The sequence below is a fragment of the Ammospiza caudacuta genome, chromosome Z, assembly GCF_027887145.1.
Source record: "Ammospiza caudacuta isolate bAmmCau1 chromosome Z, bAmmCau1.pri, whole genome shotgun sequence".
Lineage (NCBI taxonomy): Eukaryota > Metazoa > Chordata > Aves > Passeriformes > Passerellidae > Ammospiza > Ammospiza caudacuta.
Window position 1 is genome coordinate 43290828 of NC_080632.1, and position 15276 is coordinate 43306103.

Genomic DNA, 15276 nt, shown 5'->3' on the forward strand with positions numbered 1-15276 from the left:
ACAGTAGGTTGTAACTTAAATATGTTTAAAAGCAATATTTTCAAATTCCCCAGGACTATGTAAGCATTTTTTCATCATTTTCATATTATTTGTGGGTTATTATGATAAGTGGGATGGTGGGTACTTTCAGATAAAATAAACTAAAAAGGCAGTGCATAAGAAAGGTTTTTAGTTTATTTCAGTATATTCTAGCTGTTTATAGTTATTCACAGCAGAGTTCACTTGCTTTTATTTATATCTGTAAAAATAAGAATTAATCAGAAATGAAGAACTGATGAGAATTACAAACCATTTACAGTAAAGTTAACTGCATATCTGAAATGTATCTGTACAGTGATGTCCGTTTTACCAGATTATATGGGCTCCCTCTGGTGGCTAATTTCTGTCACCTGGAGTCAGAATGTAGAGGGATATCTAGAATTCAAGTCTGTCTTGTCCAAATAACAGATTTTCTTTCAAACAGTAATGCTTTGTGAGAGTTTAATTCACTCAGGAACTTCTTTACAATGGCTCTTTTTGAACTGCTACCTAAATAACTTATCTAGTCAGCTTTTTAACCTGCTTCTCACTGAATTTGCTTTAATTTTTTCTTTATCAATTCAGTTTAGAATTAGAGTTTTTAGTAATACAGCATTTGGAGAAGTAATAATTTTTTTTGTTTTCTGAGTTCCATTCAGTGAAAAAAAACCAAAAGACCAAACCACTTAGATCCAGTTGTGAATCTTTAGTTCTAACTGAAAAGAAGGTTAGTGTAAAACATCAAAAAACAAAGCTGTCAGGACCAGTAAGGCTTTAGATGAGAATTTAATGTGTTCCCTGAACTGCCTCTAACACCCAGAGGAGCCAGGATGAGGTCAAAGAATGGGCCCATGTGAACCTCATGAGGTTTAACATGACCTAGTGCAGGGTACTGCCCGTGGGTCAGAGCAGCCCTGGTACCAGCACAGGCTGGGCATGAACAGATCCCAGCAGCCCTGCCCAGAAGGAATTGGGGTGCTGGTGGCTGAGAGGCTGGACATGCCCCAGCCAAGGGCACTGCCAGCCCAGAGAGCCACACGTGTCCTGGGCTGCATCCAGAGCAGGGTGGGCAGCAGGGCAGGGAGGGGATTCTGCCCCTCTGCTCTGCTCTGCTGAGACCCCACCTGCAGGGCTGCATCAGCTCTGGGCTCCCAGCACAGCAAGGACAGGGAGATGTTGGGGTGGTCAGAAGGGAGAATGAGACAGAGTAGAGATCCATTCTGAATGGACAAGACACCAAGTTTATTAAAACACCTCTCGTATGAGGACAGGCTGAGGGAGTTGAGGCTGTACTGCCTGGAGAACAGTACGCTCCAGCAATAATAGCTGATTGTGGCCTTCTGGTACTTAAAATAGGCTTATAGGAAAGATGGGGATAAGAAATTAGAGCCTGTAGTGGTATGGCAAGGAGTAATATTTTTAAACTAAAAGAGAGTCAGTTCAGACTAGATATAATTAAGGTGTTTTTATCATGAAGGTGGTGAAACACTGGAACAGGTTGCTCAAAGTGGTAATTTTTCCATCCATGGAACCATTCATCTTCATGTTTGACAGGACTCTGAGCAGCCTGATCTTGTCAAAGATGTCTCTGCTTATTGCAGGGGGGATTGGAAAAGATGATCTGTAAAGATCCCTTCCAACCCAAAATATTCTAGGATTCCATGATGTTCCCGGTGTTAGGTTTAATACCAGATTTGATACCATGAGTTGGAAGATACTTTAGTCACTCATATGGTTCTGCAATGTTCATCAAAACTTATCTGTGACCGTGGTCACAGGGATTTTCAGGTGAAAGGAGAGACAAGAATGTTGACTCTATGGTCAGAAGGCTTGATTTATTATTTTATGATATATATATTATATTATAGCTATACTAAAAAGAAAAGGAAGGGAAAAGGTTTCTTGAGAAGCTAGCTAAGCTAAGAATAGAAAAGAATGAAAACAAAAGGCAGCTCTCTTGGACTCTGTTCGAGATAGCTCTGTCTTGATTGGCCATTAATTATAAACATCTAAGAAGGGCCAATCACAGGTGGACCTGTTGCATTCCACAGCAGCAGATAATACTTGTTTACATCTGTCTGTGAGGCTTCTTAGCTTCTCAGAAGGAAAAATCCTAAAGAAAGGATTTTTAGTGAAAAGTTGTCTGTGACACTTAAACACTTCTGACTGATTGGTTTCCTGTTTGTTGTAGTCTGTTGCTTCATATTCCTTGGAAATCTAATTTATTGTATGGCAGAAGATATCTGCTTTTCTTCCAAAATATATTTAAAGCAATAATGGAAGTGTTACCAGAGTAATCTTCTTTCAGATTAATGAGATACCAATGAGCTCTAGCTCTAGATACCTAATCTATTAATCTGTTAAAAAATTGGTTTGTTCTAATGTGCACTGTTGGTGCACAAGACATAGAAGCTGCTAAGAAGTTTAAGCTCATATTCTTTTTAGATTTTATATCTGAAATTTCCCGATTAATATCAAATGTCTTTTAAGAGGTTAGTGAATGCCTATATATCTGTAGTTGATAATGAGTAATTTTAAATTTTAGTTACTGAATTACCATGTCCACTTCTCGTCTATGGGGAACTAGATCTGTGTGTTTGTTCTTGTATTAGTTTTTGCCCACTACATGGTTCACTTAGAAGGTTTCATCCAGCCCAGCCTTAAATACTTTCAGAGATGAGGGATCCACAGCCTCTCTGGGCAACCACTACCTGTACCCTCACAGTAAAGAATTTCAGCACCCTCACAGTGAAGATTTTCATTCTAGTATTTAATCTAAACCTGTCCTTCTGCATGTTAAGGTCATTCCCTCCTTCCTATCACTACATGCCTTTGTGAAAAGGCCCTTTCCACATTTCGTGTAGGCCCACTGTAAGTACTGGAAGGTACTCTAAAGATACAGTTGACTTTTTGGGTTGTGAGTGCCTCTGGCTGGGTCACAGTAGGCTGCTTGTCCACGAAAACCACCACATCTTTCTTTCACAAGGCTGCTCTCAACCCATTCTCTGCCCAGCCTGTATTGGTGCTTGGGATTGCTCTGACCCAGAATCCTGCTGTTGGCCTTCTTGAATTTCCAGAGGTTTGCTCAGGCCCACGTTTTGGGCCTGTTCTAGGTCTCTCTGGATGGCGTTCCTTCTCTCTAGTGGGTCCACCATGCCACATAGCTTACTGCCATTGGCAAACTTGCTATAGGTGCTCTCAACTGTCCATATCACTGACACAGATGTTAAACAGTACCAATCCCAATACTGTCCCCTGGGGAACACCACTTGTCACCGCTTTCCGCTTGGACATGGAGTTTTTGATCACAACTCTTAGAGTGCAACCATCCAGCCAATTCCTTATTCCCCAAGTGGTCCGTCTGTCAGTTATGTTTCTCTCCAGTTTACAGACCCAGATATAATGCAGAACAGTGTCAAATGCTTTGCAGAACTCCAGGTAGATGACATCAGTTGCTCTTCCCTGATCCACCAGTGATGTAATCCCATTGTAGAAGGCCTTTGTCTTCATTAATTTGTTGTGGCATCGTTTTTAGTGGTTGTTGGTAGTTTGGTCCTTTATTTTTTCCCTTTTTTCTTAAAAAAATTTGAAGATTTTTTCTTGAAAAAAATTTTTTCTTAAAAAAAATTGTAATGTGGATTGAAAAATGGAAAGCCATAATCTTGTTTGCTCCCTTGCTCTGCAGTAAAACAATGATCTGCAGATGACAATTACTACATATGCTGTGCTGTTATTTAGTGTGAGGGAGAGAGGCATTGGGTCATTTTCAGCTGTAGTAATTTTTTTTTTAATTATTGGTTTTGTGCTAGCTTAATCCATGTTTCAGTAGCTGAGAGCCTGTAGAAATACTTCTTGTCTTTTTTCATTATCCATTCAATAAATTTGAGCTTTTTACAGGGCCTGAAAGAGATTTGCATTTTTAAAAATATTGAAAATTTGTGTCTGCAATTAAGCTACTCTTTGGATTAAATTATAGCAGTAGTTTACAACGTATATTACCAACAGTTGCTGTTGGTCAGCCATCACTGGCTCTTGTACATATAGTAAAGTGTTGGACTTTTGTTTCTCTTATCATTTTAAGTACCTGAAATATAGCATGAATATTTTTAATAAAATGGTGGTTCCACAGAGAACAAGATTCAGAAAGGACAGATGTAATGTTCCCATTATATTTCTTCCTGCACCAAATGCAAAAATTGACAATTTGGTTAGTAATCTATAATGGGTATTTTAAAAAAGTTTGGTTTGTTGATTTTTGAAGCTATTGAAGACCTATTTCACTTTATTTGCCCATGCAGAAGAAATGGCCTCAAGGCTCCTAGTAACTCCAGTAATGGAATGGAGTAAGGTCATGCATGTCAAGTGGAGACATAATTTCAAAATGACAAAAAAATTCCTGAATTGCTTTCTGGAAATGGTGTAAAGTAGATTAAGTTGATACAATTTTTAGTGAGTTAGGACTGCTATAATGTCAGGATTACTACTTTTTCACAAGGTAGCACATACTAGAAGAAAATACCCTGACATCTTTCTTAGTGTGCTGGTGATCCTTTTCTGTTCTGAGAGAACATATTTGGGAGCTCTGCTTGTTAGCTTGTTAGCAGAGATCATGAAGCATTAAAGCTTCATAAGTATAAACATCTAACCCCCAAATTTTTGGGGGGGTTAAAAAATTTTTACCTAGCCTTTGATTCTGTGAACTTAACTGAATTGTTGCTTATTTGATTAGAATAAGTTTTTCTGTGGCTGTCTGTTGGTGGTGGCATTGCAAAGTTTGGTGTGAGTTTATCACATGTGTTCAGGCCTTTTGTAGTTGCCTGTTGTGAATGCTTTAGTCCTAAATGTCCATGAAAAGTACTGCTTATGTGTTTTTTCCAAAACAAATACAAGAGTGTCAGAGTGAGCTGCACCACAGCTGAAAAGTAGTGCTAGTAGTGTTAATGCACAGTTGTGCTCACTCCATGTTAATGGTTCTGTTAAGTTAGAGTGTTGTGTTAAACAGCATGTTTTGTAACTAATGAAGAAATGTACCAAATGAACAAGATTAAGCAGTGGGGAAAAAAGAGGGTTAAGAATAAATGTATTACTCCTAAAAATTTTTAGAAACAAGTTAATCCTTTCCCAGACTTTAAGAGTCAATTCCACTGAATATGGAAGTTTGCTTTGATTAGCACTTACTAGCATTTTATGTGGTTAAATAATGAACTCTGTTTTGAAAGAAGGACTTTAAACAGTGCTGGGTGTGGCATTTATTTTTTTCCGTGGGTTAGTTTGATAACATAGTAGTTTACAGCACATATAAAAATACTGTTCTAGGACACTAAACAAGTTACAAAGTAGATGTAAATAAACGCTGCAAATGGTTAATGCTGACTTTTGAACAGCTTTGCAGGACATCTTTGAGCTTCTTTTCCACAGGGAAGGGTAACAAAGCAAGTATTTATTTTATGTTCTTGTAAATTATTTTCTTTGTATTTTCTTTAAATACTGTGAATACTTTAGTGCTGCTGATGCTTGTGGTTAAATGTACAAATAGCTTGGAATGTCACAATTTCTCAAAGATTGTGCCCACATATAGTTCTACACAGAAGACTGACTGAGGAATGAGCTTAGTTTATCAACACTGACAGTGTCCATGGGATTCAGCAAAGTATTCTTTGTAAAAGAGGGCAGACTACTGCTGTATTTCAGAAGTTAATTAAAGAAATTAAGTATGAATATTTTTGAGGATTTGACGAGAAGCTGGGCTTGAGGCAGGTTGAAAAATCTTTAAGGGTCTTATGCTGTAGAACTGATTTTGAGAAGGAGATGCAAGCTGAAAAGCTGTACCAACAAATGTATCTTAACTGCTGTCCTAGATGTCTGTTTTATTTTGCCTAAAAAATTTGGTCCTTTCAAGAAACTGCCAAAGTGTCTGTGGGCTTCTAGTCTGAAGATCTACCAGCATAAATTTTTAATAATTACATATATCTAAGTTGTAAACTTGTTTTAGAATGCAATTTATTGATTTTTAATGGTCTGGAGAGTTGTAAAGGAGAAAGTTTTATTGAAAGAAATATTTGAATGCAAGTGGAAGAATCATAGCATTGATAAAAATATCTTGGACAACATCAGTAGACATAATAGGGCAAGAGCTAGATTGTGGATGATCTGGAACACGCAGTAAGATAAAGTACTGTTGGGCGCACTCAATATTTTTTCCTACAGGCAAACAATTCAGTTTTAGCCTGCTATTTAAAAGAGTTTTTTGGGATTGCAGGAGCAAAGCAACGTCCATTTCAGTAATTTAAATAGGAGGAATATTTTAACTAGGAGGTAGTCATCACAAAATGCAGTAGGATATATGATGGATTTTACTATGACCAGAAAAATTTCATAGCTTTAAAACAACTGAAAACAGAAAAAACACAGAGATGTATTTTATGTTGATAAAGTAAATAAGACCTGGACTTTACTTATATAAAAACATAACTTTATATATAATTAACATTTAGGAAAGATTTGATATTTTGAACTTAGTTATTTGGGGTATGTTTTTCTTTTCAGTTGGGAAATATTCTTTGTTTTCTAATGGAAAAAAGATCTTTTTGCCTGAAAGTTCTGAAGGCTGTAAAATATATTACCCTATTTTTGCTCCATAGGGTCATATTAAACATCTTAACTTTTGATGATTTCATGGGCTTAAGTTCAGAACTTAAGTAAGGAACCATACCTCTCTTCATTTACAGAATGTGTGACTTCTAAAAAAGATGTGATTCTTTGAAACTGTCTTTGAATATGTGAGCTATAACTTGACATATTTACAGTGTCTAGTGTTCCAGAATCTTAGCTGAATCTCCTTAAAAGTAAAAGTATCTCTGCAGTTCGTTCATCACTGCATACTTGCATGGTCGTCTTCAGCAGGTGCATCATGCACCATGTAGATGGGCAGAGCCTTTTGTTACAGATACTTATAGACCAGAGTTATGCTGTTGTTTAGTACTTTTTCCACACTGCTCCTTTAATTTTCACAAGACTGCTACTTTCTGCACAATTTGATGGAAAAGGAGAGTGTAGAAATGAGGAGGTTGCTAGAGGAAGAAGAAGCTTCCAAAGTACTGCTCATTTAGAGAGTCAGCAGACAGCTGAGTATTTATTTGTACATATAGTGTATGTTGGCCTGCCACTTAGCTTATGAGTACTTAAAACCAGACATATTTCACATCCTGTTGTTTATGCAGAGAAAAAATATGGAGTGAAGCTGAAGCAAAAGCAGGAGTAGAAAAGGATGAGAAAAGGGGTTGTAATGCTCTGCAGATTGGTGTATTAGCTGACATTATTTTGCTGCTAACAGACCTCACACTTCCATAGATCATTGCTTTCATAGATCATAGCAGTGTTTGTTGTCATACTCGGATGTTGCAGCCTAAACAGATCTCTACCTTGAATCATTGCTTTTGATACCTTTCCTGTCTCTTTTGAAAACTCTTGTGTTATCAGAACAGGGAAAAATACTTTTTAACTGATGTTTGCCACCTTTTATTTTAGAGGAAAAAAAAATCTGGTCTTTCCTTCTGATGATAAACATCTTAATTGATAATGATTATTTTAAGGCTACTCAGATTATGATCCTTTTTTGCTTTGTTTTTGGTCTGTAAGCCACATAGAAATAGTCCCTTGAGTATAATAATGATATAATGGTATCCCCTTGAGTACTTGCTGTATTCACATAGTTTGCAGCCCAAGGACCAGAAAAGCCTGAGCTGGATAATGTTGCCTTTGATTTGGTGAACTGAGTGCAGGGTTGGAGGCCTAATAACAGAATCAGAGGTAAAATTTTTCATCTGAAAAAATTCTTCCCAAGGAAGTGCTACATGTTGCTACTGATAATTGTCATTATTTCTGGTGCCAGTATCACCTTTACCTTTCACATTTTTTTTTCTTTAATTGAATACTATTACTGTGCTATAGTTTTCTTTTTTTAATTTTTTTTTAAAGGAAGATTTGGTGAGACATTCAGCATCTCTAGAGGCTATGTACCAGCTAGGCTGATATATCATTCTGAGGATATAACAGCAAGTAGTCAGAAGTTCGATGATTGGTGTGATGATTGGTATATTTATCAAATTAGATTAAAGGATAAAGTTTTGCCAGTACTATTTCAGTGTTTTCCCTCAGACTGACCTGTTAGCATGCCAGTTTTATTTGTTTGTCCCTTATGCTCTTTTTTGGCAAAGAAGAGCTGACCAAATCCATAAATAAAGATTTGCTTGTAGCAGTTTGGTACTAGCATGATCACTGTATCACATGTATGAAATTTAGTTCAAAGAAAACAGCTGCTCATCTTTACTCTATATTCCTCCAAAGATCTGCTTTTATTTGGTTTTATCCTTCTTTTTTTTAATGTAGAATAAAAGGTCCTTTTCTAGGAAAAAAACATTCTTATTGTTTTATAAAATCATTTCTTATGTATGGACAGGCAATAAAAATGGGGAGTTAGTGTTAGAAACACTGATGTTGACAGAATATATTTAGGCTTCCTGGCATCTGAATTTGAAATTTTTTGCTAAACATGTCACAGGATCAGATGATAGCAAGAAAAAGATTGCTTATATGTTTGTGTACATACAAAATTGACCTTTGTGATACAGCTTGACGTCTAAACACTAAAAGCAGTCATTTGTTTTGACAGCAGAATTAATTGAGGCTAAAACAGTCGAAATTCCACTTGTATCAAGCTGTTCATTAGGAACTGCTGTCTGGCTTTAGTGCTGTCAGAAAAATAACCTGTTCTGCTATGATTAAATAGCAGAATGATGGTCGGTCCACTGAGTTTGAGAGAGAGGTTGAATAAACTTTCTACTGCGGAAACAATTCAGAAGTGACACGCTGCAAGGGGGGTCAGAATGTGCATTGATATCCAGCTGAGCTGTCAACTGGCGCTGAGCCAGGCACGCAAAGCTTTGCCATTTGAAGCAGCATGTGAAGCATATGCAGTTTAAAAAAATTGTCCTCCTTTCATGCATGATTTACACTCAGAGAAAAACTTTCGTTTTTGTTGAAAACAAGAATATGGTTTGTTACTGTATTTGTAACTACAGGTACAGATTTATGGAGTAATTTTAGAAGATTTTGCTTGAAACAGATATGTTAATGTTTATGTGTGTGCATGCATGTGTGTAAACTGAATCCTCAGGCTGCAGGGAAAGGCAGTTTTGGGGGCTGTTCTGAGGGTCTGATTGTTTCTAGTTACTGAGAATTTATGTGAAGTTAATACCAGTATAATGTTTCTTTCTGTCGTACATGCTCCCCTTAGGATGGAAAGGACACAGTTTCAAAAGCAAATGCAAATGTAAGGCAGTTCTTATTTGATTTGTTGACTTCTTGATTTGTTTAACTTTTTAGCTCTGTGGGATTTTCCAGTTCATTGATATACGTACTGGGGGCACTTTTTCATGGTATGACATAATGTTATGTTTTCCTTACTTGCAATATTGGTTGACTTTTGCATTTGACTTGTTTATTTAAGTAAAATATTTTTTTCCTCTCAAAAAGTAGGAGTTATTTTATTGTTTTGACACTAGCAAAACGTTCTCCCTCAGAGAGTTTTTGTGTAAAAATTATACAGACAGGCTAGAAAACCTGTATCTAAGATTTTGTGGGGAGAGGTTTTGTTTTTGTTTTTTTTTTTTAAGTAGCAGGTATAAGATAGTGGTTATAAAGATAGTTTCTTTTTAGTTACCTTGAATGTACTCTGAAAGTACTGCTGCCATAGATGTGAGCTAAATATATAGGAGATTCCATTAGATAATGTACAGTGCAATTACATCTTCTTCATTTGTCTGTTAAAAAAAATATTATCTCCTTATTGCTAGCTCTATACTGAACCTTTAGGGGCATGAAAGCTCACATACTCACATGCCACTTGCAGCAAGAGAAACATTTCATGTAGTTACTAAACAGTCTAGGAGATGCATCCTGAGATGCACCCTTACTTGCTGGTGCTTAATTTATGCAAGTGTCACTTCTTAAATTATGAAATTATGAATTCAGTAAATTATGAAATGAACTAAAATTTAACTTACACTGTGTTGTATTATTGTATAAATTATATTTGTACAAATTACTTTTTTCTGTTCCAGCAAACAAAAGCTGCGTTATTTACAAGAGCCTAAGAACTGATCCAATCCTGGTGTATTTGCTTTAGTCTCTTGTCATTTAGCAGCTGTCTGCCTCCATGTGTTTGTGAAACCATACTCCATTTGCTTTCTCTTCTTGTCCTTATTTTGTCCCTGCTGGTAGAATACTGTGAGCATTCAAAAACTCAGTGCAGCTTGCAGTGATGCTTGCTAGGAATTTGTATGTATAATTAGAGGAGCTTACTGATTTTTAATGTCTGCTTTCTTTGTAGAATACTACTATTTCTCATTAGCATCCAGATAGCTAGGTATATATACTTAAGTGACGAAAGTCCCACTAGATACTCATGTCTCTTTCTATTACAAACGGTAACCTTCATTTATGCACTGTATTTATTAACTTTTTTCTGTTCTGTGTGTCTACAATATCAAATACATTCAAGTGTATATAGAGGTATTTGAGGTGTTAAAGCCAGTGTTAGCAAAGTTTGGATTAATATAGCAGCAGGGAGAGTAGAGACTTTTGAAAATTGTGGTCTCCTTGCAACAGAACATTAAATCAGAGACCTTTGCAAGGATTGAACTAGATCTCAGCTATAACTTTTTATTTACTCTGAAAAAAGTCTTGAAATGTCTTTTTGTTTTTTACACTTTTTGTTTTTTACTGCCATAGTTTTAGAATTTGGTTTTGTGTTCATATGAATGGTTGAGAATGGGCTTCCTTCTCAGCTCACGTTATTGTCTTGTTATGAGAAAAAGAACAAAGGAAATTTTAGTGCTTTGATTGCAGTACTGCCAAATAGCAGTGTTACCAGTATTATCACCTGCACTAGATGGTTCTTTCAGTGCCTTAGGCTATCATGTGGCATGAACTCTAGTGACAGCTTCAGGGAACGACTTCAGTCCCCAACATCAATACTACTTCTTAAATGTGAAGCAACTGCTTTTCTTTCTTTTAATGCTGCAATGGACAGTGAATTTGTTTACTTGCATCAAAAATTGTAGCCATTGTAATCCTTCACATTTTGAGCTGACACCTTGTCGGTGTTAAGCCTTCATCTACAGTACAATCGTTGGGCACAAGCCTGTTCTGAAAACTTTTTTGCATCCTAGAGGTAATGCATCCACCTTCAAAACTTAATGTAGTTGTTACAGAAGTTATTGAGATACCAGGACATCAGTTTGCATGCTTTGACTTCCATTTGTATATTATATCTGTCTGGCAATCTCCATTAATGCCAAACCGCTGGTAGTTCTTGACTATAGCAACTTCTGACTTCTTGACTTCTGATTAAGGAATCAGAAAGATATGCATTATGGTGTCACAGAGGAGAAAGCTTTCTGAGTTGGGATTTTTTTAGACGTTTGGGGAATTTTTTTTTCTGTGCTAGTGCGGCTGCTTTTGTTTCCATGTTCTACACAGTCATTGGGCAGTGCTGGAAAACTTTCTAAGAAACTGTCTGAATTCCTTATTGATGCTATGCTGTTACAACAGCATGTGTGCCTAAGGCCTTCTGCGTGACTAGGAGACTGCAGCTAGTTCTAGCAGAGGACAGTGTGGTGACAACACACAGTTCTGGCTGGACAGCAGTGTTATCACCTCTTTGGACTCAAAAGCATCTGTCCTAAGGAGACTCCAGCTATTATGCAGGCTGTTGAAAGCTTCTCACAGCTATCCTGTTTTCTAAGTTAGTAGACTATAGAGTGCCACACTGGACAGGAAATGTCTATTTCTGAAATGTTACTTTGATTAAAAATACTATGCCCAAGTCAAAATATGGTACTCTTTAGGCAGACATATAGGAAGCAGAACTGTTGGAGATCTGAAGTTACAGAACAAAACTTGTGAGAAAATTTAAAACTGTTAAAATTTCACTACATATTTCTTAATTGGAAGAGTCCACAAGGATCCTCAAGTCCAACTCTTCAGTGAATAGCCCATATAGGGATTGAACCCACAACCTTGGTGTTAATAGCACCATGCCCTAACCAACTGAGCTAATTAGAGACAGCCACTGATGTGAATTTCTGAAATTCTGAAGGAAGAAGGGCCCTATACAAATTTGAGTAGGAAAGGTAAGTTTCTACCAAAATAGGTTTTTGTATTATAACTGGTTCACATGATATCTGTGTGTTTCTGTAGTAAGGAAGAATGTGTCTTCAAATATAAATTCTTACTAGGTGTAAAAACCTCACCTTTAAAGACAAGTGTTTTAAGCAAGCATAATGGAAAAAAATAGAGTAACTTGGATGTGTTGTTGAAAAAAATCTTTCCTTTCTGATTATTTTAAAGTGGAAGTTAAGATACTGATCTGAAATATGGATAAACTGTATTTAAGCCTTCATTATTTTTTTAATCATTAGTGTAAAAGTTTTAAAATTAAGGGGATCACTCTTAGTAGAAAGGGTAAAGAAATGGTGGAATTCTGAAAAAGCCTGAGTATTTTATTCCTCTGAAAATATATTTAAGTCTCAGTGTTTACAGGTTCCTTTCTTTTGCTTTAGGGACGAATGTCATTGTTTTGGCTTTTTAAAGATTTTTCCTAGCAAAATGAGAATATGTATAGAAGCAAGAAATAGAAGTAGTTGAATCATTAGTAAAGTGATGAAAAATATGTGGTCTGAAGTGTAGTTCTGAAGAAGCAAAAGTTGAGTTCTTCAGCTTCTACATTTTATGGCATTTTTATGAATGTCTTGCTTAATATCCTGTGAACAATAGTTTAATTTTGTAAAATAAAATGTTTATTAAATCAATATGGAGATGTAGACATGTACTGTTCTAAAAATCAGTTTTCCTGGTCTTTTTTTTCTGTTCTTTTGTTTTACAAGGTAGTCAAGTTTGCTTCATTTGGGAGCATGCTGTCTTTGTTTTACTGTAGATTTAGGGAAGTGCAAAGGAAAAAGTATTGGAAGAGCAGTGTAAAATGTGCATATATTTATGAGAGAACTGTAAGGAATTTGCATCTTGTCTTTCTGTATTGAATAATTAGACTTGCATTTGAAGTCATTTGCTAATTGAAATTTAAAGATCTGTTAAGACTGCTATTTGAGATTTGTCTTTTAATATTCTGCTTGCAGGAGCATCATTTGGAGGCCAAACAATTACATTATGATAAGTGAGATATTGATGGGTTCTAGTCCAAAAATCTGATCCTGCTGTTTACAAACATTTAAATTTGTTTTTATTGATAAGGAAAATTTTGCAAACTCAGTCTTAATTACAGTAAATATAAATTAATACTTAGAGCATGCCATAATTAAAAAAGAAAATAAGTCATTAGAAGTATTTTTTTCCCCCCTCTCTCTTATCTGTCACGTTTCTGTACATAAACTTGTGTGCATGCTATCAGAGTGTTTGTAGAAAGGTAAGGAATAACCCCTGTGGCACAGTGATAGCATGCTAAACTTTTTCTTCTGTGGATACGGATACAAGGTAATCCAACATGGGCTGGAAGAAAAGTTGCCGGCCTGCATGTGCTCTTTGTTTTCATTGCACTTCCACAAGTATGATGGTATGATTCTATCATTCCCTGAACAAGATCCTATAGAAACTCATGCTGCTTTCTGTACACATGCTTCCTAAAATGTCTCAGAGTGGGATTAAATAAATTCTAGGTTTAGGAATATATAGGAATAAATAAGGCTTAGGACATCAATTTGCAATGGCAACTGACTGTTGTTAGTGGCAAGTGACTGCTGTTGAACTGTTAATTTGTGGCAAATATAATGTGAGGAATTTCTTTAGATCTAGGGCTTAGCTGGTGTTCTCTTTGGTTTGGTCCTGTTGGGTCTTAATGATTTTTTGGAAAAAAAATTATTTATTGCTGTGTTTAAGATTTTACATGGCACTTCTGATTGTGTAGGCTATTGGCTGTGGAGAGGAAGCACTAGAACTAGCAATGCAGGGTTAGAAAAAGTGTGACTTTCAAAATTAGGGCTAAAGCTTTTCCTTTTTCATTTTTACTTATACAGTTCTTGTTCATTAAAAGAAGGTGAATTTAAAACCTTACACTGATGCTATATTATAAATGCAATTTTGAATGAAGACACCAATTAGATATAGGCAATTGAATTGTAGTTAGATGATGACTAGTATTTTAATTTTTCAATATGAAGGAGTGAAAAAACTGCTTCACATGTGTGATTTTGCAGTATCTTTGGCCATTGGCAGAGTAATTGTGCCTTTCATTTGATACCAACATTTCTGATTTGATTATCTCATATTTTCAGGAAATATTGGTTGTCATTAAAAAAGGTGAAATTTGACCTAATGTTTATCTTCATTGTCATTTTTTTAAGGCCCTATTGAGTTTGAAGAATGTAACACATCCAGTGTAGCTGAAGGTGAGTTGCCATAGCATAGTTGTTTACGCAAGAATTCTGTGGATTAGTACTTGAACTGTGAAGCAAAGGGTACTCATCAGTGTGTGAGTCTGTATAAATGTAAAGTGCTCCAGTAGACTAAAATGCAGTTTTCCTTTTGAGAAACAAAGTTCAATGACAATAAGACTGATGCCTTGGGTTTTAGCTTTTAAATTTTTCAGATTCTCTGCTGCCTGGTATGCAACTCTGAAATTTCATATTAGATATTAGTAGATTTTCTTCACCGGGTAGTTAGACAAAACAATCCCTTCCCAAGTAGAGAATCACAGACAGCCATTACCCAGAAACTATAAACAGCGGCAAAGAGAAGGGGGCAAGCCATGAGACTTCATGACCTGGAGCTGTAATTGCACAATTGAACCCAATATATAGTTGAACCAAAACTTACAAAAGTATAAAACTCATGACCGGAATCCATCTTGGATTCATCCTGGGTGTAGCCCTAACCAGGCTCTTGTAGTGTCCAAGGTATATCCTTTTAAGGCCTTTCAGTAAATACCTATTTTGTTCATTTAACTAAGTCTAGTCTCTGTTCCAGATCAGCCTTTCTAGGCATCAAATCCTATAAAAGCTTTAAACGAGTAATGCATAAAAGTCAGATAATTTGAGTGTTTCTCACATGTGTACTTTGGCTGCTTGGTCTTTGCAGAGGTTTGGATTTGATTCAGTTATGAATGTGTTGTAGCTTAATTTGCAAGTGTCAAAACAATGGGCTCTTCCCATTGTTACTGTGTCAGTTAAACTAAGCCTAATGTAG

General features: G+C 36.2%; 1 protein-coding gene across 1 annotated transcript in view; it reads left to right on the forward strand.

Moving 5' to 3' along the window:
* FCHO2 (FCH and mu domain containing endocytic adaptor 2) overlaps positions 1–15276 on the forward strand; it is an 86239-nt gene that overhangs the window by 27070 nt on the left and 43893 nt on the right. Inside the window, exon 9 of the mRNA XM_058824511.1 lies at positions 14436–14480. Coding sequence (XP_058680494.1) covers positions 14436–14480 — 45 coding nt within the window. The remainder of the gene's footprint in view (positions 1–14435; positions 14481–15276) is intronic.